The sequence below is a fragment of the Stegostoma tigrinum genome, chromosome 6 (assembly GCF_030684315.1).
Source record: "Stegostoma tigrinum isolate sSteTig4 chromosome 6, sSteTig4.hap1, whole genome shotgun sequence".
Classification (NCBI taxonomy): Eukaryota; Metazoa; Chordata; class Chondrichthyes; order Orectolobiformes; family Stegostomatidae; genus Stegostoma; species Stegostoma tigrinum.
Genome location: NC_081359.1, coordinates 43,782,614 through 43,808,916, shown reverse-complemented (window position 1 = coordinate 43,808,916; position 26,303 = coordinate 43,782,614). Strand labels below are relative to the sequence as shown.

The window sequence follows — 26,303 nt, the reverse complement described above, 5'->3', positions numbered from 1 at the left end:
TCCACCCAGATCCATCCTCTAACCTATCTCCGTAACCCTGCATTTCCCATGGCTAATGCATCTAATCTACACAACCCTGAACACTATGGGTAATTTAACATGGCCAATCCACCCAGCTTGCACATCTTTAGACTGTGGGAGGAAACCAGAGCACCTGGAGGAAACCCACGCAGATGATATGAGGAGAATGTGCATACTCCACAGTCACCTGAAGGTGGAATCGAACCCAGGTCCCTGGCGTTGAGGCAGCGGTGCGAACCACTGAGCAAGTATGCTGCCCAATGCATTTGTTTGCATTTTGATTATGTCATTGTTCATTACAGATTGATCACAGTGATCTCTGTGATGCTGAAGTAATTAGAAGCAATCTTAAAATTGGCACATGGAATCCACTACTGAAATACAATTCAAGATTCTACAGCTGCACAAGAGTATGGAACTGATTTACTCTCATCTTGAGCTGTAAGTACTTTCCAACATGCTCTTATAGACAATGCTGGCTTTCCTAGGTGCCGTGAGCAACCAAGATATCAGGAATCCAACTGCAAACTCCTCCTGCATTTGAGAGACAATGGCTTGCGCTACTGTGTCCATGAAGTAGCATTCTATGGCCATCTTGCAGAAGTCCTCCATGTCTAGCTGTACAGAGGAGCAAGCTAAGACAGTGATGTAAATGCTGACTACTCATATTACTAAGGAGTTATTCTGTTTCTGATATTCCCCACACAGATTCATTGGATCCATGACCAATGTATCCGATCACAACAGAGGTAAATGTCACTGTAATCGGATGCATTCCAAGTATAATTACTGAGAGACAAGCGCTTCCCTCTTCATCAACCTTTGCTGACGTTTCCATTACATAATCCACTGACTTGAGGTCAACGTGGATAAATGGTGCCCATTCTTCAACCAGTACTAACATGGGGCAGACAGTAGGCCTGCTGAAAGAGAGGTTCCAATGCTTTGATTGGTTTGGGGTCTCTTGCGGTACACTTCAGATACAGTGTGCTACATAATCCTAGCATGCTGTGTCTACACAACTGGCGCAGGCAAAGAATGGATGTGATGGAATTTGAAGAGCTGTGAAAGCAGCAGCAGTCTTCTGAGGATGAAGGTAAGGTTATTATGCATGTAGAACATCACCTTCAGCATGACAGAGCACAATACTGTCAAGCTTAACAGGCTAGAAAAGACTTAAATTGACATTAGATGTGAGCTGGGTGCAATTATCAAACATTCATTGTAAACTTCTTGCTGTTTAAAAGGCAAGCTGTCCTTATTTGTTCCCAGAGGCAAATGGTGCTTCTTAGTTTGTTTATTTTTTCTGTTGTTCAATAAAAGGGAAAGGTTCCAACTATTTGAGGATTATCCACCATGTGATGGCCCTACATAGAACAATGGATGATGTTACACAATGCTGATTGTTAGGAAAAAAGTAGGACTCCCTTCGTAACATGACATTAAGGACAGGTAATCTATGTAGCTTTATTTATACAGCTGCAATTACAATGACAGTCAGACAGGTGATGATGTAAAAAAGCAGGTGATGATGTAAAAAAGCAATACATTTATAAGTGTGAAATTTTATTTGCAATGAGGTATCACCTATGCCACTGATGTGTCCTTGGAAGGTTTTCTTTTTCATTTCCTTCCCACTATGTCTCCTATGAAAGGCCATTGCTAGTTGGCAGTGTGTGACCTGGCGCACAGCTCATACTTATATATGACACTAAAAGAGACAAAGGAAAAGTAAGAAAACACAGAAGAATACATTATGTTTGACTATTTCAAGTAGGGAGTAGAAAGATTTCTTTCAGAAAATAATTTTGGAATATATTACAAGTGATGTGAGATACAACATGGGTAAATGTACTGCACGCTTGAGAAGATAAAGGTGGCTTATGGCCCAGAATTCATAAAGCTCTTTACCGTGAATCTTTGCCTGTGTCACTCCTAGATCTGTTGTACAGCTTATGACAAAGAATGGCAATTATCAGTTTCTAAGAAACCTGATCCACTGTCCATTATCATAAAAGGACAACAGTACAATACTTCAGGAGTAATGCATTCTTGTAAATGTTGTATACTGTATTCACTCATTTACATCTTGAATACCAAATAACAATTGTCAAATACAACTAAGTTATAATGCAGTCTTCTGTATTTTCATATTTTACCTTGGTCACTTTTTCTTAGCTCTTCATATATCTAAATTGGCTCTACTTTGTTTACATATACGTAGAAGCAGCTTACTTAAATTTGGTCTATGACACCAAACTGGTGAACATAAGCAAAATTACTGTTTGAATAGGGATTGGATGAATGTCTTTTCACTCCCCCCCAACAGGCTAACAGCTGAACCAAATACACATTTTGATTCATAGCTTTTATTTGTAAACTGCAAGAACTGTACATCTATTACAGTTTAGAAATCATATTAAATTAAAGTTAAGGAAGGAATTTTAGAAAGCGAGGAGCTATATTTGAAGTTAAATGTGAAGAAAGCAGTTTCAAAATTAATCTTACCTTATCTCCAACAATAAAGGTGTTGATGGCCATTTTGCATCTAAACTCACAGTCACACCTTTGCCAACTGCTTGAGTGTTGCAAAACCTCAATGTGAGAACAAGGAATGGTAGAGCCATTAACCTTGGAAACTGAAAAGATGAAAAAGTAAGTTAGCTAGTGCTCCTTCATTATGTAGCAGAAGGGCAAAGGAAGACACAGAAAAGGACTGCAATTTAAATAACTTAATATATAATAATATAAAACAAATAACAATCAAATGGTAAATGATTTAGTTTGCACCACTTCATTGGCTGTCACTCAGTTTGTGTGGAAGCAATTAATAAACTATACTAAGGTGATTGTAAAAATCATCATAGTTTATTGAGAAGTAATTATATGCAGAAGAGAGCTGGTGCATTTTTTTAAAATATCACTTACCTTCAGACTGACATTGAATCTTATATAGTCAATGCTTTTACAGCATGGAATTAGGCCGTTTGGCCTATTACATCCATGTCAATCATCAATCAACTGTCTAATCCAAAATAAAACTGCAGATGCTGGAAACCTCAAACAAAAGTAGAAAGTGCTGGAGAAACACAGCAGGTCTGATGGTATATATAGACAGAGAGAAACAGAATTAAAATTTCAAGTCCAGAGACCCTTCATCAGCACTTTTCCACTATTTAGCTTCTCTGTGTCTAACCAATCCAATTCTATTTTTCAGCATTTGGCCCACAGCCTTGTATGCTATGGCATTTCAAGGGCTCATTAAAATATTTAAATACTTTGGAGAGTTCCTGCCTCTACCATTACATTGCAGAAACCCACAAACCTCTAGGTGAATACGATTTTCCTCAAATCCCCTCAAAACCTCCTGCTCTTTGCCTTGAAACTAGTGTTCCCTCTATGAAGAGGAAAGATTTCTCACCAAACTGTACACCTCAATTGAATTGCCTCCTGAGCCTTCTCTCCTCCAAAGAAAATAAGCCAATCTAGTTTATATCCCTACACAGTTTACTCGTTCCAGCCCAAGCAGTATCTTGGTAAACCTCCTCCACACCCTCTCTAGTGCAATCACAACCTTCCTATAGCTGGTGACCAGAACTGCGGACAAGAATTCAGCTGTGGCCTAAGTAATGTAATATAGAGCTCCTCCTTGCTCTTGTATCCAATGTATTAACAAATAAAAGCATATATCTTATATTTTTAACCACTTAATCTACCTTTCCTATCACCTTCAAGGATCTATGGACAGGTATGGTGATACTGTAAACCTCAGAACTTTAATAACTGTTCATGGAAAGAAAGAATTAGCAACAACTATGTCTGGAATAAACTGTTAAGGGATAAGGACAAACTATTATGCAGAAACTGAAAGCAATTAGCCTTCGCTGGGAGAAGCTACATGAATAGAACTGTTTTAACAACTGCTTGATGATTGGTTGCCTTATGCCACAAGGACAAATGATTGCCTTGCAGAAGCATTTTAAAAGAGTTAACTGCAGGAAAGGTGTTTCTCCAAACAGACAAGCCAATTCCAAATCTAAAGAAACTACTTCTGATGGGAAGGCAAGCTGCAGATTGGCAATAATGTGGGTGAAAGAATCTATGGGATCATCAATAATGCCATATTACAAACTTGGGTGGAAAATGGAAGATTCCTCAGGGACAGAACTCTGGAGATCAACACTGCACAACGGTCGAACCCTGGACACAGCCAGAGACAGACATTTTTGGTTGGAATCATAGCTAAATTCCACCATTAATCATCTTATAGCCAAGTTGAATCATGAGGCTTAACTTGCTTGCTTAAGGGGGCTTAAAAGGTGACTCTCTGTGTTGAGTATGCAAATTCTCTCTGCACCTTTGTGGGTTTCCTCCAAATGTTTCAGTTTCCGCCCACATCCAAAGATGTGCAGGTTAGGTGGTTTGGTCATTCTAAATTGCCCCACAGTGTCCAGGGATGTGTGCAGGTTAGGTGAGTTAGCTATGGGAATTACCAGTAAAGGGGATAGGGTGGAGATGGCGGGTCTGGCTAGGATGCTCTTTGGAGAGTTGCTGCAGACTTGCTGAGCCGAATGGCCTCTTTCCGCACTGTATGAATTCTGTTCTATGATTCTATTTTGGTTGCTACATCAAAAAAGTTTAAATAATTGTTTCAGTGATTGATTGTGACATTGCTTAATTAATAGCTGAATTAAAGGTAGCTTGTGGTAATTTACTCATAACAGTACACCAATGTCCCTCTGATCCTCTGAGCTTCTTAGGGTCCTACCATTCAATGTGTCTTCCCAGTTTGCCATGGGATACCTCATCAAAAATCTTACAGAATCATTGGGACCTCTTTAGGGTTAGAAATGACCTGCACAGCAGGGACGGGCTCCACCTGAATTTGGAAGGGAACCAATAACCTTGTCAGGAGATTTGACAGCGTTACTGTGGGGGCTTTAAACTAGTAACGGGAGTTGGGCGGGGGGGGGGGGTTGGCGGATAGTGGGAACCAAAGCAATAATGAGAAAAATTAAAAAGGCTAAGGCTGGTACAGTAGAATAAGGGGAGTAAGTCAAATAGTTGGAGACAAGGAAAGACTAATAAACTAAACTACACTTACTTAAATGCATACAAAACTGGTTTGAAGATAGGGCACAGAGGGTGGTGATAGAGGATTGTTTTCCTGTAGAGAGCAGTGTGTTGGGAGTGTGAATTCTACTCCTTAACTGATGCTGACAACAAGCAAAGTGGAAACACCTGCTATCAGGCAAAGTGCTGGCATTGCTGTTTATTGAGGTCTAGAGTGCTACAGCCTGGAGGGACCTCTGGTGGCCGATGTCTTTCTTTGTGTGTTAAAGGTTAAAGTCAGAACACCTGGGATAAGCTGCTGCTGAAATGAGGCCTAGGATCTGTGGTGATTTGTTGATGCTGCTGCTGCCCTGAAATTCAACTTAGTGGGTGCCCAGGAGGGTTGATCTTGGGAGCCTGATTATTTTTCTTCAATTGGGGGATTCAACCCTGCACGTTACCTGCTTGGGCCTAAAGCCTTATATGTGAGTGACTGTAATTTGGAGTCTGGGACCTGGAACTGTTTGAAGCCTGGGCCCTCCTTGTTCCTATTTCCTGGCTGTGGTCTCTACTTTCATGATTTGCTGTCAATGATTGCTGCATTTGGACTTTGGGGGACTGTTGTTTTGGACCTGTGCGTTGGGTAGCAAGTTGGGATATGGTGGTAATGAAATGTGAGGCTGGATGAACACAGCAGGCCCAGCAGCATCTCAGGAGCACAAAAGCTGACGTTTCAGGCCTAGACCCTTCATCAGAGAGGGGGATGGGGTGAGGGTTGAGGAATAAATAGGGAGAGAGGGGGAGGCGGACCGAAGATGGAGAGAAAAGAAGATAGGTGGAGAGGAGAGCATAGGTGGGGAGGTAGGAAGGGGATAGGTCAGTCCAGGGAAGACAGACAGGTCAAGGAGGTGGGATGAGGTTAGTAGGTAGGAGATGGAGGTGCGGCTTGGGGTGGGAGGAAGGGATGGGTGAGAGGAAGAACAGGCTAGGGAGGCAGAAACAGGTTGGACTGGTTTTGGGATGCAGTGGGGGGGAGGGGATGAACTGGGCTGGTTTTGGGATGCGGTGGGGGAAGGGGAAATTTTGAAGCTGGTGAAGTCCACATTGATACCATTGGGCTGCAGGGTTCCCAAGCGGAATATGAGTTGCTGTTCCTGCAACCTTCGGGTGGCATCATTGTGGCACTGCAGGAGGCCCATGATGGACATGTCATCTAAAGAATGGGAGGGGGAGTGGAAATGGTTTGCGACTGGGAGGTGCAGTTGTTAACTGCGAACCGAGCGGAGGTGTTCTGCAAAGTGGTCCCCAAGCCTCCGCTTGGTTTCCCCAATGTAGAGGTAGCCACACCGGGTACAGTGGATGCAGTATACCACATTAAGCAGAGGTTCACCTGCACATCTGCCAATGTGGAAAGTCATCTTGGGGCCTGGGATAGGGGTGAAGGAGGAGGTGTGGGGGCAAGTGTAGCATTTCCTGCAGTTGCAGGGGAACGTGCCGGGTGTGGTGAGGTTGGAGGGCAGAGTGGAGCGAACAAGGGAGTCATGGAGAGAGTGGTCTCTCCGGAAAGCAGACAGGGGTGGGGATGGAAAAATGTCTTGGGTGGTGAGGTCGGATTGTAGATGGCGGAATTTTACTTTTGTTTTAAGGGTAGAATGAGCTTTAGGCTTAACCCCACTACCACCCCTATCCTAAACAATGTCTGATGGGGCTGGTGTTTGAATTTTGGTATCTTTGGTTTAAAAGATTAGAGGGGTGCTTTTTGGATTGGAGGCCTGTAACCAGCAGTGTGCCATAATAATTCATGTTGGGTCCACTGCTTTTTGTCACTTATAAAAATGATTCGGATGTGAATATGAGGCATGATCGGTAAGCTTGCAGATGATACCTAAATAGGTAGTCTAGGAGATAGTGAACAAAGTTATGAGTACAAGGGACCTTGATCAGATAGACTAACAGACTGAAAAATGGCAGATAAGAGTTTAATTCAGATAAATGTGATGTGTTGCATTTTTGTAAGGCTAATCAGGGCAATACTTGTACAGTTAACGGTAGGGCCCCGGGTACTCTTGTTGAACAAACAGGCCGAGAGATACAGGTGCAGAGGTCTGTGAAAGGTGAATCATAGGTAGACACGGTGACGAAGTCAGTATTTGGCACACTTGTCTTCGCTGGTCAGAAGACTAAATAGAGGAGTTGAGATATCATGTTGTGGCTGTAAAAGACATTGGTAAGGCTACTGCATATGATTCGGGTTGCCTACCTACAGGGAAGAAGTTAAACTTGGAGGGTGCTGAAAACATTTACAGAGATGTTACCAGGACCAGAGGCTTTGAGTTATGAGGACAGGCTGAATATGCTGTGGCTATTTTCTCCTGGAGCTGAGGGATTGCCTTTACAGAGATAAATAAAATCATTAGGTGCATAGAATCATAGAATCTTTACAGTGTAGAAACAGGTCATTGGACCCAACAAATCTACACCGCCCTGCCGAAGAGCTTCCCATCCTGATTCATTCCCCTTCCTCTGCATTTCGCCATGTCTAACTCAGCTAACCTAAATATCTTGGGACACTATGGGCAATTTAGCATGGCCAATCCACCTACCCTACACATCTTTGGACTGTGGGAGGAAACTGGAGCGCCCAGGGGAAACCCACGCAGACACAGGAATTTTTTTTATGGAGAGGATGGTGTGTGTATGGAATGAGCTACAAAAGAGTAGATGGGTATAACTACAACACTTAAAGCATCTGAATAGGTATATGACTAGAAAGGGCTTAGAAGGAGATGGCCAAATGCTGGCACATGAGACTAGTTCAGATTGTGCCAACTAAATATCCCAAACTTGTACCAAAGGGTCTGTTTACTGCTGTATGACTAAGTCTATGTAGACTACATCAATTGCATTACCTTCATTAAGTCACCTTGAAAAATTCAATCAATTTTGAGACATCATCTCCCCTTACAAAGCTGTGCCAAGTATTCTTGATTTATCCTTGTCTCTCCAAGTGGAGATTAATTTTGTCCCGAGAATTTTTTTTCTATTAGTTTGCCGATCACTGTTGTATACACATCCATCCTAGGACAAGCCAAACAGAGAGACACATGAGAATTCCTAGAAACATGACATTCCAACCAGAACTCCATCAACAACACATGGGCTCCAAATCAATCTACAATCCTCTGAGAAAAAGAGCAGGAAATGACATCACCAACCCAAGGAAACCTAAACAGATAAATAGATAGCGGGACATAACACCAGCGCTTTGTCGGAGGCTCACTGATGACGTTACCTGGAATGGTGACGAAACATCTGGGAACACACCTTCAAGCTCAGTGAACCAGCTTACATCTGGAACAAAATAAAGACCCACTCTCTTGTGGACTGAGAGGAGGAGAGCGCTGTGTTGGAGGTGAAAGGAAGATGTCGGGTTGGCTGTGCACCCTTGCAACCAGTGGATCTTAATGCTGGCTTCGGCCTAACGCTGATACAGGGGAGCAGCCAACCTGCAACAATAGCTGCGGCAAGTGCTCGTGCCCCAGGTCAGGCGGTCCGGAACACCATCTGTTTCCGTAAAGAAGGTGGATGAAGGTGCAGAGATAATGGGAACTGCAGATGCTGGAGATTCCAAGATAATAAAATGTGAGGCTGGATGAACACAGCAGGCCAAGCAGCATCTCAGGAGCACAAAAGCTGACGTTTCGGGCCTAGACCCTTCATCAGAGAGGGGGATGGGGGGAGGGAACTGGAATAAATAGGGAGAGAGGGGGAGGCAGACCGAAGATGGAGAGTAAAGAAGATAGGTGGAGAGAGAGTGTAGGTGGGGAGGTAGGGAGGGGATAGGTCAGTCCAGGGAAGACGGACAGGTCAAGGAGGTGGGATGAGGTTAGTAGGTAGCTGGGGTTGCGGCTTGGGGTGGGAGGAAGGGATGGGTGAGAGGAAGAACCGGTTAGGGAGGCAGAGACAGGTTGGACTGGTTTTGGGATGCAGTGGGTGGGGGGGGGGGGGGGGAGAAGAAGAGCTGGGCTGATTGTGTGGTGCAGTGGGGGGAGGGGATGAACTGGGCTGGTTTAGGGATGCAGTAGGGGGAAGGGGAGATTTTGAAACTGGTGAAGTCCACATTGATACCATATGGCTGCAGGGTTCCCAGGCGGAATATGAGTTGCTGTTCCTGCAACCTTCGGGTGGCATCATTGTGGCAGTGCAGGAGGCCCATGATGGACATGTCATCAAGAGAATGGGAGGGGGAGTGGAAATGGTTTGCGACTGGGAGGTGCAGTTGTTTGTTGCGAACTGAGCGGAGGTGTTCTGCAAAGCGGTCCCCAAGCCTCCGCTTGGTTTCCCCAATGTAGAGGAAGCTGCACCGGGTACAGTGGATGCAGTATACCACATTGGCAGATGTGCAGGTGAACCTCTGCTTAATGTGGAATGTCATCTTGGGGCCTGGGATGGGGGTGAGGGAGGAGGTGTGGGGACAAGTGTAGCATTTCCTGCGGTTGCAGGGGAAGGTGCCGGGTGTGGTGGGGTTGGAGGGCAGTGTGGAGCGAACAAGGGAGTCACGGAGAGTGTGGTCTCTCCAGAAAGCAGACAGGGGAGGGGATGGAAAAAATGTCTTGGGTGGTGGGGTCGGATTGTAAATGGCGGAAGTGTCGGAGGATAATGCGTTGTATCCGGAGGTTGGTGGGGTGGTGTGTGAGAACGAGGGGGATCCTCTTGGGGCGGTTGTGGCGGGGGCGGGGTGTGAGGGATGTGTCGCGGGAAATGCGGGAGACGCGGTCAAGGGCGTTCCTCGATCACCGTGGGGGGAAGTTGCGGTCCTTAAAGAACTTGGACATCTGGGATGTGCGGGAGTAGAATGTCTTATCGTGGGAGCAGATGCGGCGGAGGCGGAGGCGGAGGAATTGGGAATAGGGGATGGAATTTTTGCAGGAGGGTGGGTGGGAGGAGGTGTATTCTAGGTAGCTGTGGGAGTCGGTGGGCTTGAAATGGACATCAGTTACAAGCTGGTTGCCTGAGATGGAGACTGAGAGGTCCAGGAAGGTGAGGGATGTGCTGGAGATGGCCCAGGTGAACTGAAGGTTGGGGTGGAAGGTGTTGGTGAAGTGGATGAACTGTTCGAGCTCCTCTGGGGAGCAAGAGGCGGCGCCGATACAGTCATCAATGTACCGGAGGAAGAGGTGGGGTTTGGGGCCTGTGTAGGTGCGGAAGAGGGTCTGTTCCACGTAACCTACAAAGAGGCAGGCATAGCTGGGGCCCATGCGGGTGCCCATGGCCACCCCCTTAGTCTGTAGGAAGTGGGAGGAGTCAAAAGAGAAGTTGTTGAGTGTGAGGACGAGTTCAGCTAGGCGGATGAGACTGTCGGTGGAGGGGGCCTGGTCGGGCCTGCGGGACAGGAAGAAGCGGAGGGCCTTGAGGCCATCTCCATGCGGAATGCAGGTGTACAGGGACTGGACGTCCATGGTGAATGAGGTGTTGGGGGCCAGGGAATTGGAAGTCCTGGAGGGCGTGAGTGGTGTCACGGACGTAGGTGGGGAGTTCCTGGACCAAAGGGGAGAAAATGGAGTCCAGATAGGTGGAGATGAGTTCGGTGGGGCAGGAGCAGGCTGAGACGATGGGTCGACCAGGGCAGGCAGGTTTGTGGATTTTGGGAAGGAGATAGAAACAGGCCGTGCGGGGTTGGGGACAGCACCTTCTTCGTGAAGAGGGTCCTGTTGGACCGTTGTGGGTTCGCTGCTGCGGACATTTACTGCCTGCAGGATTTCCCCGGAGGAGGTTTTTAAACGATGTGACCTTCAAGAGTGCCAAGCTTTGCGAGCGCTTCCTGGAGGTTAAGGAGAAAGGAGGTGAGGGGCCCCCTCTCTGTATTGACCGCTGTCCTGCTGTTTGTGATGCCAGCGCAGAGGAGCCGTATAGTGACTGTACATGCGTACAACCCGCATGTGCCAGCAGTTGATGTCGTGACCTTCCTTGGAAGGTACGTGAAGGTGGAAGGGGACCGAACTGACATCATGGACACCTTTGGCATCTGGACCAGTAAGAGGCAGGTCAAGGTGACGCTGAGGATAGGCGCGGACAGAGTTGTCGTACACCCACCGTCCAGCTTCGCGATCGGCGGGAGCAAGGGCTACTTGACCTATGCAGCGCAACCTAAAGTCTGTCATGCCTGTGGTAGGTCAGGTCACATGGCAGTCGACTGCAAAGCCACCATCTGCAGGGAGGAGGGACACCTTGCAAAGGACTGCCCACAAGAGAAATGCTGCAACCTTTGCGGGGAAGCGGGCCACCTCTATAGGGCATGCCCACAGCGGGGGACCACTTACGTCCAGGTCGCCGGCAGGGGCAATGCGGGGCCAGCCCCCCCCGGAGGAGAGGAAGGCACCAGGGCCCTGCAAGGACCCCACTAATGTGCAGGAGGGCCCAGCCCCGCAGGATGGGCCAGAGGCCAGCAAAGTGCCGCTGCAGGCTCCGTTCCCCGCCAACAACCCGGAGTCGATGGAGGCGGCGACAGGCGACCCAGGGGAGTGGACGATGGTCCGGAAAGCGAGGAAGGAAGGTGCGTCGGTGGGCCCAGGAACTGCAACCATCAGGTGGGAAGAGGCAGCTACAGGGGGGCTATAAGAGCTCCTCTGACGAGGGGGATTCGGAGAGGGCCCCCCCGAAGCAGAAGTTCAAGATCTCAAGGGAGAAGGAAAGCAGCACCACGCTTCCAGGTGACGGGAGGCATCCTGAGGATCCCTCCAACACCCAGTCACGTGCTGCTGGGGCACTAGAGGGCCCCCCGGAACTTCCAGGCGGGAAGGAGGAAACAGCGCGTCCCCAGCCTGACTCAGAGCCGGACTCTCCTGCCTCTGTACGGGGGGGGGGGGGGGGGGGGGGGGGAAGAGAGGAGGGAGAGCGTGAGAGCGCGAGATGCCACATGGAAGGCAGCAAGGACGGTTTCCTGAGCCTGGAGAGCGTCCAGCAGTTAGCCCGAGCAATGGGCATGAAGGGACAGATGGAGGGGCTGGACCTTGGACTTGGGGGACAGTACTGCGGTCACTGCCCACAATGGGGGTACGAGTTGCGAGCAGTAATGTGCGCAGCGTCAAGTCAACCGCAAGACGTGTGTCCACGTTGTCCTACCCGACCACTGTCAGGGGGGACCTCCTGTTTCTGCAGGAGTGCGGGATACCGTACCTCAGCAGGTACGGGAAGTGGTCCGGCACCTGGACCTGTGGGCCTTTGATCTGGTCGAGGGGTAACGACTGTCGTTCCTCGGGCCTGGCTATTCTGCTGCAGGGGCACAGCTTCACCATCTCTCAAGTTCAGGGAGGTGGTGGGGGGGCGCCTCCTAGTGGCTGACGTCACCTACAGGAATGCTCCCCTGAGGCTGATCAATGTGTAAGCCCCAGCGGTACGGAGTGAGGGGTTGGCCGTCCTGCAGCGGCTTCCACCCCTGCTGGCTACGGCCAGGCCGGTCATCCTAGGCGGAGATTTCAACTGCATCATCGATGCAGATGGAAGATCCAGCGTGGGGACAGCAGGGGGGTTGGGGAGTCAACTGGATGTCACGTCCAGATTCCTGATGGGCACGGTGAAGGACACCAAGCTCCTCGACGTCTTCAGTGCCCCTGCAGACGGAGTGCAGTGGAGGTACACCTGGGTCACGTCCAGACGGGTCTATTTGCTCAAGGATAGACTTCCTGTTTGTGTCACGGGCGTTCTCTGTCAGGTCCACCGGCGTCGAGCCAGTGTACTTCTCTGACCACTGCCTCCTGCTGGCCGACTGTCACTTACAGGATGACTAGCCAGCCGGCAAGTGGACGTGGAAGCTCAACATGACTCTGTTGACCTCAGAACATAGAGGAGCTTAAGAGGGAGTACGCTGGTTGGAGAACCGCGAAACCCCTCCGAGTCTCTGGGCGACTGGTGGGAGACGGTGAAGGAGAACATCAAGAGGTTCTTTGTCCTCAAGGGTATTCGGAAGGCGAGAGAGAGGCAGTGAACTCTGTCGCAACTCCAGAAAAGGGTGCAGAACCTGCTCCTTCTGCAGTTGATGGGTGGGGGGTGGGTCGATGTCACAGAGGACCTCCGTGAGTTGAGGGGCCAGCAAGCCTCGCTCTTCACCGCGGAGGCCTCCAGGATAATCTTCCGGTCCAGGGTCTGCTCCGTGGAGCGGGACAAGACATGCTCACATTTCTTCTTTCAGAAGGTGCGCAAAGAGAGCTCTGTACTGCTCCGGATGAAGGAGGATGAGGGCTTGGTGACGTCGTCTCGGCCCGACATTTTGAGGATCAGCAGATCCTTCTATGCCGGACTGTATGACACGAAGTGCACGCACAGCACAGCCTCTGAGTCGTTTCTGTCGTCTATCACGGAGGTCTTAGACAACGGCACAAGGGAGTGGCTGGACCGGCCGATATCCCTGGACGAACTGACCAGAGCCCTCAAGTCCTTGGAGAGGAATGGGACTCCCGGGAGCGACGGCTTACCGGTCGAGCTGTATTCCACTCTGTGGGACCTGGTCAGCCAGGACCTGCTGGAGGTGTACGATAGTGCACTTCCAGCAGGAGAAATCTGCAAGTCCATGAGGAAGGGCATCATCACCCTCATTTACAAGAGGAAGGGGGAGAGGGAAGAAATTAAGAATTGGCGTCCCATTTCACTATTGAACGTGGACTACAAAATCCTGGCCAAGATCATAGCCAACCGGGTCAGGTCTGTCCTGGAGTCGGTGATTCACCCTGACCAAACCTGTGCTGTGCCAGGCAGGAAGATCGCTGACAGCCTCGTGCTCATCAGGGATACGATCGCCTATGTACAGGACAGGCGGGTGGACACCTGCCTCGTCAGCCTGGACCAGGAGAAGGCCTTCGACAGGGTCTCTCATGCTTACATGAGGGACGTCCTCTCCAAATTGGGGTTTGGGGAGGGCATCCGTAATTGGATCTGGCTGCTCTACACCAACATCGTTAGTGCAGTCTCAAATCGACGGGTGGGAATCGGAGAGTTTTCTCGTCAGATCTGGAATCAGGTAGGGCTGCCCGCTCTCTCCTGCCTTGTTCGTCTGCTGTGTGGAGCCCTTCGCCGCATCCATCAGGAAGGACGTGAGCCTGAAGGGCGTGATTATCCCAGGCAGCGGAGGCCTTCAGGTCAAGACCTCCCTGTACACGGACGATGTCGCCGTCTTCTGCGCCAATCGTCGGTCGGCAAGTAGACTGTTGGACATCTGCGGCCAGTTTGAACTGGCCTTGGGTGCCAAAGTCAATACGGGTAAGAGCAAGGTCATGTTCTTCGGAACTGGGACGACTGCTCCTTCATCCCCTTCACCGTCAGGACAGACTACCTGAAGGTGCTGGGTGTTTGGTTTGGTGGAGCTGGGGCGTGCACTAAGACTTGGGAGGAGCCTATCACCAAATTGAAGCAGAAGCTGGGCAGGTGGATGCTCCGGTCCCTTTCCATTGCAGGTAAGAACCTGGTTGTCAGGTGCGAGGGGCTTTCGGTACTGTTGTATGTGGTGCAGGCCTGGCCTACTCCCGGACCTGCGCCGCTGCAGTCACCCGGGCCATCTTCCACTTCATTTGGGGTTCGAGGATGGACCGAGTCCGCAGGGACACCATGTACAAAGACCTGGAAAATGGTGGAAAGGGCGTACCGAACGCCACCCTCGCCTTGACGGCTACCTTTGTGTGCGGCTGCATCAAGCTGTGCTTAGATCCTCAGTACGCAAACACCAAGTGTCACTACTTACTGAGGTTGTACCTGCCCCCGGTGTCGCGAAGGATGGGCCTGGCCTCGTTGCCGCGGAACGCTCAGAGTAGTTGGACCGTTCTGTACCACCTGTCCTTTGTGGAGAAATTTTTGAAGGGAAACACCTTTGACCACAAGGCCGTCTGGCAGTGGTCAGCATGTAGTATCCTCGAGACCTTTTGGGAAAAGGAGAGGGTGGATCCCGTCGTATGGTTCCCCATGCAGACTGCCAAAGTCGTTTGGCAGAATGCCTCATTGCCAGAACTTTCAAACAAGCACAAGGACATTGGCGGTGAGAGGGGCTCTGCCAGCCAAGCAGTGAGATCCTTTATGCATGCCCAGAATCTCTGCCCCACCGCATGGTGGCCGAGGTGGTTGCGGCAGGGACGAGACTGTCGATCACCTCCTTCTGGAGTGTGCCTATGCGCAGGTGGTCTGGAGGGGGAATGCAGTGGTATTTGTCGAGGTTCGTCCCGAGCAGCTCCGTGTCGCGGGACTCCGTGCTGTTTCCCGGGACGCACACAGAGACCAACATCAACTGCGCCTGGAGGACCAATGTGGAGAAAGACGCTCTTTGGTCTGCCCGCTGAAAGAACTGACCCCGACCGAGTGGTGCAGACTGGTGCACTCCAAGGTCCAGGACTACGTGCTGAGGGACGCGCTAAAGCTTGGGGCAGCTGCCGCCAAGGCGCGGTGGGGAAAGACCATGGTATGAAACCCCTCGTCCAGAATAGAAAAAAGGGCCCTATCTGGTAACTGGGCCCAGCTGGCGCCTTCCCCAGCTTGTCAGGGGGCCAACTGGAACTGTGCGGGGTGATGACTGCCGGAGTATTTTCTTCGCTTTGTTTCTTTTTCTTTGTTTTTTTTCCCCCCTTTAGTTGGTGTATGTACCTCCTGCGTAACCCAGAGCGGCTTGCGTGACTGGGTAGGTGTCTAGATGTTTTATTTTTTGTACATCTTATGAATAAAGTATACTTTTTCAAATAAAAAAAAAGTGACAAAACGTCTGAAAACTAACCTTCCAGCTCAGCGAGCAAACTCACATCCAGAACCTCAACCTGAGCTACAAATTTTCAAAACTCACTGTTGTATGTGTCTCTAATACCCATTCAGCATTTCTTCATTTGCTAATCAATTAGCCTAAAAAACAACAGCTTGTTACTTATACACTTAAAAAAAATTAACCTCAGTCATGGGGAATGTCTAGAAATACAAATTTGACAAGCTTGTCATATAGGCAAATATGGTTTAGCGAAGGAAAGCCTGCTGATATGGGCAAATCATGCTGAACTAAATTGAGATTTTTGAGGCAACAGAAAGGATTGAGGGGGGTAATGCTGGTGATATGATGTACCTGGACTTCAAAGAGAATTTGATTACCCAAGTCTATTGTGTGGGCTTTTAAAGTTACAGCTCATGTCTTTGTAAGGAACAGAATTGGCTGAGCAACAGGAAATAGTAGTGGGTACCAACTGTTTTTCAGAGGAAGTTTACAGTAAAAATCCCAAGAAGTGAGTTTTAGAACGCCTGCTCCCTGTAATGACTTGGACCTCAGGGTGCAGGGCACAATCTCAAAATATGTAAGGATATAAAATTTGAACATGTTGTAAATGGACAGGAGGATAGTGTCAAAATTGAAAAAGGGACAGGTGACAGATTAGATCAGATGCAGAAAAGTGTGAAATGATTCATTTTGGTAGAAAGAACATGGGGATGCAGTCAGATTTAGTCATTCCTGTCCAGAGCCTGACATTGAACAGTTTAAGAAAGATGCAGAGACAAAATAAAACAAAGGGCATAATCCTAAAGGAGGTGTGGGTTTTGAGGAGCTGAGTTCATAAAGCAAAAGTCACTGAAGTGTTCTGAAAGTGTTTAATAAAGCAGTCAGGTTTTGCTAGGTTCTAATGAATGAGTGAGTGAGTGTGGAACAAAAAGCAGGGATATTCTGTATAAAAGAGTATCAGAGATAATGGGAACTGCAGATGCTGGAGATTCCAAGATAATAAAGTGTGAGGCTGGATGAACACAGCAGGCCAAGCAGCATCTCAGGAGCACAAAAGCTGACGTTTCGGGCCTAGACCCTTCATCAGAGAGGGGGATGGGGGGGGGGGGGGGGGAGGGAACTGTAATAAATAGGGAGAGAGGAGGAGGCGGACCGAAGATGGAGAGTAGAGAAGATAGGTGGAGAGGGTGTAGGTGGGGAGGTAGGGAGGGGATAGGTCAGTCCAGGGAAGACAGACAGGTCAAGGAGGTGGGATGAGGTTAGTAGGTAGCTGGGGGTGCGGCTTGGGGTGGGAGGAAGGGATGGGTGAGAGGAAGAACCGGTTAGGGAGGCAGAGACAGGTTGGACTGGTTTTGGGATGCAGTGGGTTGGGGGGGGGGGGGGGGGGGGGGAAAGAGAAGAGCTGGGCTGGTTGTGTGGTGCAGTGGGGGGAGGGGATGAACTGGGCTGGTTTAGGGATGCAGTGGGGGAAGGGGAGATTTTGAAACTGGTGAAGTCCACATTGATACCATATGGCTGCAGGGTTCCCAGGCGGAATATGAGTTGCTGTTCCTGCAACCTTCGGGTGGCATCATTGTGGCAGTGCAGGAGGCCCATGATGGACATGTCATCAAGAGAATGGGAGGGGGAGTGGAAATGGTTTGCGACTGGGAGGTGCAGTTGTTTGTTGCGAACTGAGCGGAGGTGTTCTGCAAAGCGGTCCCCAAGCCTCCGCTTGGTTTCCCCAATGTAGAGAAAGCCGCACCGGGTACAGTGGATGCAGTATACCACATTAAGCAGAGGTTCACCTGCACATCTGCCAATGTGGAATGTCATCTTGGGGCCTGGGATGGGGGTGAGGGAGGAGGTGTGGGGACAAGTGTAGCATTTCCTGCGGTTGCAGGGGAAGGTGCCGGGTGTGGTGGGGTTGGAGGGCAGTGTAGAGCGAACAAGGGAGTCACGGAGAGAGTGGTCTCTCCGGAAAGCAGACAGGGGTGGGGATGGAAAAAATGTCTTGGGTGGTGGGGTCGGATTGTAAATGGCGGAAGTGTCGGAGGACACCCAAGACATTTTTCCATCCCCACCCCTGTCTGCTTTCCGGAGAGACCACTCTCTCCGTGACTCCCTTGTTCGCTCCACACTGCCCTCCAACCCCACCACACCCGGCACCTTCCCCTGCAACCGCAGGAAATGCTACACTTGTCCCCACACCTCCTCCCTCACCCCCATCCCAGGCCCCAAGATGACATTCCACATTAAGCAGAGGTTCACCTGCACATCTGCCAATGTGGTATACTGCATCCACTGTACCCGGTGCGGCTTTCTCTACATTGGGGAAACCAAGCGGAGGCTTGGGGACCACTTTGCAGAACACCTCCGCTCAGTTCGCAACAAACAACTGCACCTCCCAGTCGCAAACCATTTCCACTCCCCCTCCCATTCTCTTGATGACATGTCCATCATGGGCCTCCTGCACTGCCACAATGATGCCACCCGAAGGTTGCAGGAACAGCAACTCATATTCCGCCTGGGAACCCTGCAGCCGTATGGTATCAATGTGGACTTCACCAGTTTCAAAATCTCCCCTTCCCCCACTGCATCCCTAAACCAGCCCAGTTCATCCCCTCCCCCCACTGCACCACACAACCAGCCCAGCTCTTCCCCCCCACCCACTGCATCCCAAAACCAGTCCAACCTGTCTCTGCCTCCCTAACCGGTTCTTCCTCTCACCCATCCCTTCCTCCCACCCCAAGCCGCACCCCCAGCTACCTACTAACCTCATCCCACCTCCTTGACCTGTCCGTCTTCCCTGGACTGACCTATCCCCTCCCTACCTCCCCACCTACACCCTCTCCACCTATCTTCTTTACTCTCCATCTTCGGTCCGCCTCCCCCTCTCTCCCTATTTATTCCAGTTCCCTCCCCCCATCCCCCTCTCTGATGAAGGGTCTAGGCCCGAAACGTCAGCTTTTGTGCTCCTGAGATGCTGCTTGGCCTGCTGTGTTCATCCAGCCTCACATTTTAATATTCTGTATAAAACACTGGTTCAGCTTCAGCCAGAGATTGGTGTGCAGTTGGGATGGTTTTCCTTAACGAATGTTGAGAGGAGATCTGACAGAAGTGCTGAAAATGATGAGGAGCAGAATAGAGCAAAGTTGTCCTCATGGAGGGGAGTGTGGAGTGGACAAGGGAGTCACAGAAAGAGTGGTCCCTCTGGAAAGCAAATAAGGGTGGGGAGGGAAAAATGTCTTTGGTAGTGGGGTTGGATTACAGATGGCGGAAGTGTCAGGAGGATGATCCATTGGATCTGGAGGTTGGTGTGATGCTACGTGAGGATGAGGGGGATTCTGTTTTGGTTGTTATTGCGGAGAGAGGGTCTAAGGGATAAGTTGTGGGAAATGCAGGAGACACAGTCAAGGGCATTCTCAACCACTGGGAAAGGGGTGGAGTTGTGATCCTTGAATAACAAAGATATGAGATGTATGGGAGTGGAATTCCTCATCCTGGGAGCAGATGTGGCAGAGGCGAAGGAATTGGGAATAGGGGATGGCGTCTTAGCAGAAAAGGTGGGTGGGAGGATGTGTATTCTAGGTGGCCACACCCTACACCTATCAAAGGCTTTCACTGGCTAGCAGCCAGAAATTTTTTAAAATATATCTCAAATCTGTGTGAATGTGTTACATTACTGGGTCTTCACAACTAGAAAATCTCACTTTGTTAACTCAAGAAAACCTGGATACATCAGCTCCTTCTAAAACAAAAATTAATTTAAGTTTGAGAAAAATACTTAAGAAAAGGATCCTTTTGCTGGAATTTCAACTTTGAAGCAAGTGTACTACCCACAGAGCACCACAGACACTAAACTGTGCAGTAATGGTTTGTTTATTTTTCTGATACAATGAAAAAAGTGTGGGAAAGAGTGTAATTAAAGTGTCTGCTGTATAATTCCAGAATGTCACCATGACTGTGTGTAAACAGCCACTTTATATTGCATTCCAGCACTTGGTGCACATTGGAGCAGAACACCTTGCTATTCTGATGCTCCAAGCTTTTTACTAACTATTGAACATAATGTGTTTAGAGGAAACATGGAGGACCAGATATGGGAAGTAGAGTGTATCCTTCCGCTGAGTCTGTTTAAACAATTACAAAACTATGACTATATTTGTCATGACATTGAACTTAGGAACAGGAGTGGACTGTTTCATCCTTCAACCTGTTCTGTTGATGAGGTCATGGCTGAGATGTGACTTAACTCATTTATTTGTACTAGCTTCCTATCCCAGCATACATTTGCTCAATGAATACTTCTGATTTAAAAAGTTAACGACTGATCTGGTATCAGTTGCTGTTTACAGAAGAAATTTCTATATTTCTAACAACATTTTGCATCTTGAATTGTTTACCAATTTCATTGCTGAGGGGTCAGTCTCTGAATTTTAGACAATGCTCCCATCAGAGACAGGAAATTTATAGATGCACCATAGACAGCATTCTATCTGGATGCATCACAGCTTGATTCTGCATCTGCTGTGCCCAGGACTGTAAGAAACTATGGAGAGTTGTGCACACAGCCCAGTCCATCATCCAAGTCAACCTTCCATCTGTTTACACTTCTTGCTGCTTCAGAAAGGCAGCCGAAGACCCCTTCCACTCTAGTTATAATCTCTTCAACCTCTACTATTAGGCAGAAGATACAAAAGCTTAAACACACGCACCAACAAGTTCAAGAATATTTTCTTCCCTACTGTTACTGGACTTTTGAATAGGTCTGTCAATTTTCAAATCTATTGTTGATCTTGGTTCTGGTGCATCTTCTTTGCAACCTTAACTCTGTATTCCTCACTCTGTTCAATCATCTTTTTATGTTACGATGGGCCTGTACTGATGCAAAACAAAACTCTGTACCTAGCTGCATGAGACAATAATAAATCACATCAAATTTCTGTCCAATTGTTTTTAATATTTTGATTGTGGCATTCAACTCACTCCTAGATCTTGTAAATTTCAGCAAATGCAGGTTTACAGTGGGAAACGTCTCCTAATAATTTAATTCCTGGACTCCAGGAGTCATTCTGCTGAACCTAAACTGCTGTCCATTCCAAAGAGTGGGGCCCAGAAATGCTCTCCTGATGTACCCTAACACAAAGTCTAACTCTTGTCTGAAGGATAATTTCCATCTGGGCATATTTTGTTCTTCTCATTATTTCCTGGACCTGTTCACAAGATTTTAATGAGGTATACCTCTGCAATCTCAAAACTCCTACACCATCCAATTTCTTGTTTTTCATCAACCCTTTTTCAGTCCATAGTGAATGATCGCCCATCTGTGTCTAATGATATCCACTGATCATAGTTTTGTTTTTTTACTTAATCTCTGTAATTTTATGCTTTATCTAATGCTAACACTACCATTATCTTTCATTAGACAACCTGGATTCATGACTTTCTATCCAAACATCTGAGCTGTCTTGTGTTGCAAATAATTGAAGCCCAAAGAAAAATTCTTGTAGGACATCATTTCTTTTAAATTTATAGCCAGAAGTGCTCTTACACTCAATTGAATGACTTTATTCATCAACAACAAATCTAGACATTGGCAGGATGTAAGAAACAATTAACATAACTGTCTATTATCATAGAATTCCTACAGCGTGGAAGCAGGCCATTGAGTCCACACGGATCCTCAACATCCCAGTAGGAACAACCCCCTACCCTATCCCTGTAACCTACATTTCCCATGGCTAATCTACAGAACCTACACATCCCTGAATACTACAGAGCTATTTAGCATGGCCAATCCACCTAACCTGCACCTCTTTGGACCAGGGGAGGAAACAAGAGCATTTGGAGGAAAAACCACACAGACAGTCACACAAGGCTAGAATCAAACCTGGCTCCCTGACATTATGAGGTAGCAATGCTAACCACTAAGCCATTGTGACCATTCTCCCCCTTATCATTCACCCCTGCTCAACCAATTTCTTTATCAGGTCAATTTTTAGCCTTAATTCAAATAGCTTCAATTTTAATTGAAGGAAGTTTTCAAATGCCTTCTAGATATTCATATAATTAATATCTACAGACACAATGTATTATACTTCCCAGTCTGTGTTCTGTAATTCTGGAGTCGACAACACAAGGCTCATTACCACAATAAAAACAAAAACTCATGTTGGAAATCTGAAAGTGTCTAAACTTCGTAAACATACTTGTTAGTCTGCAACTGTAAAAAGAAAGGTACGTTTCCACATTACCAACAGTATAAATGTAACGGCCCTTTTTAAATGTGTTACTATAAATTGAGCGAAACAGATTTACGATCCAATGTAATTCCTGTCAAATTAATAGATAGAAACAAAAATGTGCAGAGACAATGGGAACTGCAAGTGTTGGAGAATCCGAGATAACAAAGTGTGGAGCTGGATGAACACAGCACGCCAAGCAGCATCTTAGGAGCACAAAAGCTGACATTTTGGGCCTAGACCCAGAGTGGGGGATGGGGATAGGGTTCTGGAATAAATAGGGAGAGGCAGACCGAACATGGATAGAGGAGAAGATAGATGGAGAGGAGACAGACAAGTTAAAGGGGCAGGCATGGAGCCAGTAGAGGTGAGTGTAGGTGGGGAGGGGATAGGTCAGTCTGGGGAGGACGGACAGGTCAAGGGGGCAGGACGAAGTTGGTAGGAAAGAGGTGTGGCTTGAGGTGGGAGGAGGGGATAGGTGAGAGGAAGAACAGGTTAGGAGGTGGGGACGAGCTGGGCTGGATTTGGGATGCCCAGAATGGACATGTCGTCTAAGGAATGGGAGGGGGGAGTTGAAATAGTTCGCGACTGGGAGGTGCAGTTGCTTATTGTGAACCGAGCGTTGGTGTTCTACAAAAGCAGTCCCCAAGCCTCTGCTTGGTTTCCCCGATGTTGAGGGGGCCACAGCAATGGGTACAGTGGATGCAGTATACCACATTGGCAGATGTGCAGGTGAACAACTGCTTGATGTGGAAAGTCTTCTTGGGGCCTGGATTGGGGGTGAGGGGAGGTATGGGAGCAAGTGTAGCACTTCCTCTGGTTGCAGGAGAAAGTGCCAGGTGTGGTGGGGTTGCAGGGGAATGTGGAGCGGACAAGGGAGTCACGGAGAGAGTGGAGTGGTCCCTTCAGAAAGCAGACAAGGGTGGATTGTAAAACTGTCTTTGGTGGTGGGGTCGGATTGCAGATGGCGGAAGTGCCGGAGGATGACACATTGGATCCAGAGGTTGGTGGGGTGGTATGTGAGGACAACGGGGATGCTCTTTTAGCAGTTATTGTGGGGACAGGGTATGAGGGATGAGTTACGGGAAATGCAGGAGGCACGGTTGAAGACATTCCCGGCACTTTCCCCTGCAACCGCAGGAAGATCTACACTTGCCCCAATACTTCCTCCCTCACCTCCAACCCAGGCCCCAAGAAGACTTTCCACATCAAGCAGATTCACCCACTGTGGCCTCCTCTATAAATTGGTGGAACCAAGCGGAGGCTTGGGGACCACTTTGCAGAACACCTATGCTTGGTTCGCAATAAACAATTGCACCTCCCAGTTGCAAACCATTTGAACTCCCCCTCCCATTCTTTAGATGACATGTCCATGCTGGGCCTCCTGCAGTGCCACAACGATGCCACCTGAAAGTTGCAGGAAGTGCAACTCATTCCGCTTGGGAACCCTGCAGCCCAATGGTATCAATTTGAAGCTTGTGAAATCCACAATCTCCCCTCCCCCCACTGCATCCCAAAACCAGCCCAGCTCGTCCCCACCTCCCTAACCTGTTCTTCCTTTCACCTATCCCCTCCTCCCACCTCAAGCCGCACCTCCATTCCCTACCTACTAACCTCATCCTGCGTCCTTGACTTGTCCGTCCTCCCCAGACTGACCTATCCCCTCCCCACCTACACTCACCTCTACTGGCTCCATCCCCACCCCTTTAACTTGTCTGTCTCCTCTCCATCTATCTTCTTCTCTATCCATCTTCGATCCGCCGCCTCCTCTTGCCCTACTTACTTCAGAAACCCCGCCCGCGCCCCCTTTTCTGATGAAGGGTCTAGGCCCGAAACGTCAACAAAAATCTGCGGTTTGTTACAGTATGGACAATTCAGCATGAACATTTCAAAGTAATCAGACCCAGAAACTGTGTCCGAATCATGAAACTGTTGTCGGAGACAACCATTTGGCTCCAGCTACAAGCTCCACAGACGAAAAAAAATCATCTGGTGCCACTCTCCCACTTTCTTCCGGTAACCCTACACAATCTCCCTTTTCAAATAACCGTCTCCCTTTTGCAACTGATCCCGTCTCCACCCTCTCCTCAAGAAGTGCATACCAGATGTTGACGACTTGTGGAAAAGTTCTCACATCTCGTTTGTTTCTCTTGCCAATTAATTTCACTGTCCTCTTGTTTTCGACCCTTTTAATGATCAGAAAGTTTTTCCCTATCCACTCTCTTGGGACACACTGATGATCTCTAATTGTATTTTGAAATCTCCTCTCAGGTTCAAGAAAAACCGTCCTCCCGTCATTGGTGCATCACCACAATTTATTCCTAGAACTCTTCGAATAAATTTCTTCTGTACTCTAGAATGCCTTCACATACTTCCTAAAATAGGCTTCCCAGAGTTGAACAGACTAGTGTCTTATCCAAGTTCAACACAGCATAATTCTCCATAGGATTAACGAATTGTCATATTTTACATGTAACAATTAACACTACTCAAGAACTGCAATCTGAGTTTCTTCGGCTCAATGGGATGGATAGTGACCGGAACTCGGCGACAAACGCCATCCCGTGAATATGCCACGTCCCGCTGTTCAGGGAAGAGAAGCGGGCCGGGGCGGTACGACGTTCCCCAGCCCAATCTCACTGGTTGGAATCAGCCGAACAGGCAGACTTTCTGCAGGATTAAAGATCGACATTTTGTGTCCTTGTTTTATAACAAGCTTCCACACACAATGTATACAGGGACACTGTCTACCCGCTGCTCAGGAACTCAGGCTCATCTCACCACCAGACACTAACTTACCAGATCAGTCCTGCTCGCTGCCATCTTTAGGGTCCTTGCTCTAACTGGGTCATCCTCTCCCGAGGATGCAGTAGTTAGGCTAAATGCCACGAAACACACTGTGCAAGCGGAGATATTATTCCCCTCTGCCTGCCCTCAAGAAATCCCGTGTTGTACTTTACCGTCTTTAATCTTACGCTGCAACAACATTCTGGCTGCTGCTTTGGCCACCTATAACCTCAGAGCACGGTGTACGAAGTCTCAGCCTGTTTTCGCTAATTCATCGAAGACTATCGCAAAAATGCTCTCCATGTTATGGCCGTATGCAGGTAGGGAGTGCCGTCCTGGCAAAGAATTCAACGTTTGGTGAGAGGCTGAAGAGTTAGTAAGGTAATCGGACCGGAAACTTTAACTCTTCCCCCACCCCCCACCTTCACTGATCCTGCCAGACCTGTTGGGCTTTTCCAGCAACTTTGTTTTAGTTAGTAGTGTTTATGTTCATTCTGAGGAACAGAGGCTATCTAAAAATCAGCGACTGCCAGCCGAGTTTCAAGAAGACAGCTCAGCAGTACCTGCACCCAGTCAACTCGGGACGAGCTAAGCGTCCCACTAGTAAATAAAAGTACTTACACAATCACTGGAACCTGGTGTTAAATATACTGACATTATTGATCAAAGTATGATATCTGGACTGAGAATAATAGATTTAAAAAATTGTAAAGTACTGTGTAATGATGCGGGGGGGGAAGCAGGAGATTGGCACAGGGTAGTGATGCTCATTTAATGAGGCGGTGCAAGCACAAAAGTCACAAGTCTAAATTGCTTCCTTTTGCTCCATTCCACAGAAAGCCAGAACGGTGTAAGGGCAACATCTAATTTCGAACAGTGCAACGCAGTTCTTTTCTGGCCCACAAGAGAAAACATCTTCACATCAATATTGTCAAGACCATTCAGGATCTTATACACTTAAGTCAACCCTCACTTGTTTCCACTAACTTACAAGCCTATGCCAACCAGTCTACAAAAGACAACCTAGTCATTTCAAGTATTAGTCCAGTAAACCCCCGCTGAACCATTTGAGGCCTAAACTTGAGCCTGCAATTCTAAAGTGAGTGGCGAGAGAGAAAAGGTAAAGGAGGGATAGAAAACTGGAGAGTGAGCACTGTCACGGGTAGACAGTGGGGAGTGAGCTCTGATGGGGATGAACGTTTTCAGAGGCAGCATATTTGTCAAGGGTGACTATTGTCGTGGTTCAAGAGAGTGTTGAGGGGTGAACATTAATCAGGGTGGAACTTTGTCAGTGGGCTGAACTTTATCAGTAGGAACTAAATATTGTCAGGGTTGAATATTGTCAGTGGGATGAACATTGTCAGGGGTGAACACTGCTGAGGGATGAATATTGTCACTGAAATTTTTCCAGGGATGAACATTGTTGGGGAGGTGAATAGTGTTGAGACATGAATATTGTCAAGGTTAACACTGTCAGATGTAAACAC

The 26,303-nt window shown here is 48.2% G+C and overlaps 1 protein-coding gene across 1 annotated transcript in view; it reads right to left on the bottom strand.

Moving 5' to 3' along the window:
- LOC125453242 (UDP-glucose:glycoprotein glucosyltransferase 2) overlaps positions 1-25,167 on the bottom strand; it is a 177,527-nt gene extending 152,360 nt beyond the window's left edge. The window contains exons 1-2 of the mRNA XM_059646959.1: positions 24,829-25,167; positions 2,530-2,660 (exon numbers count right to left, since the gene is read on the bottom strand). Of these exons, the coding sequence (XP_059502942.1) occupies positions 2,530-2,660; positions 24,829-24,852 (155 nt within the window). The 5' untranslated portion in view covers positions 24,853-25,167. The remainder of the gene's footprint in view (positions 1-2,529; positions 2,661-24,828) is intronic.
- Between the last annotated feature and the right edge of the window lie 1,136 nt (positions 25,168-26,303).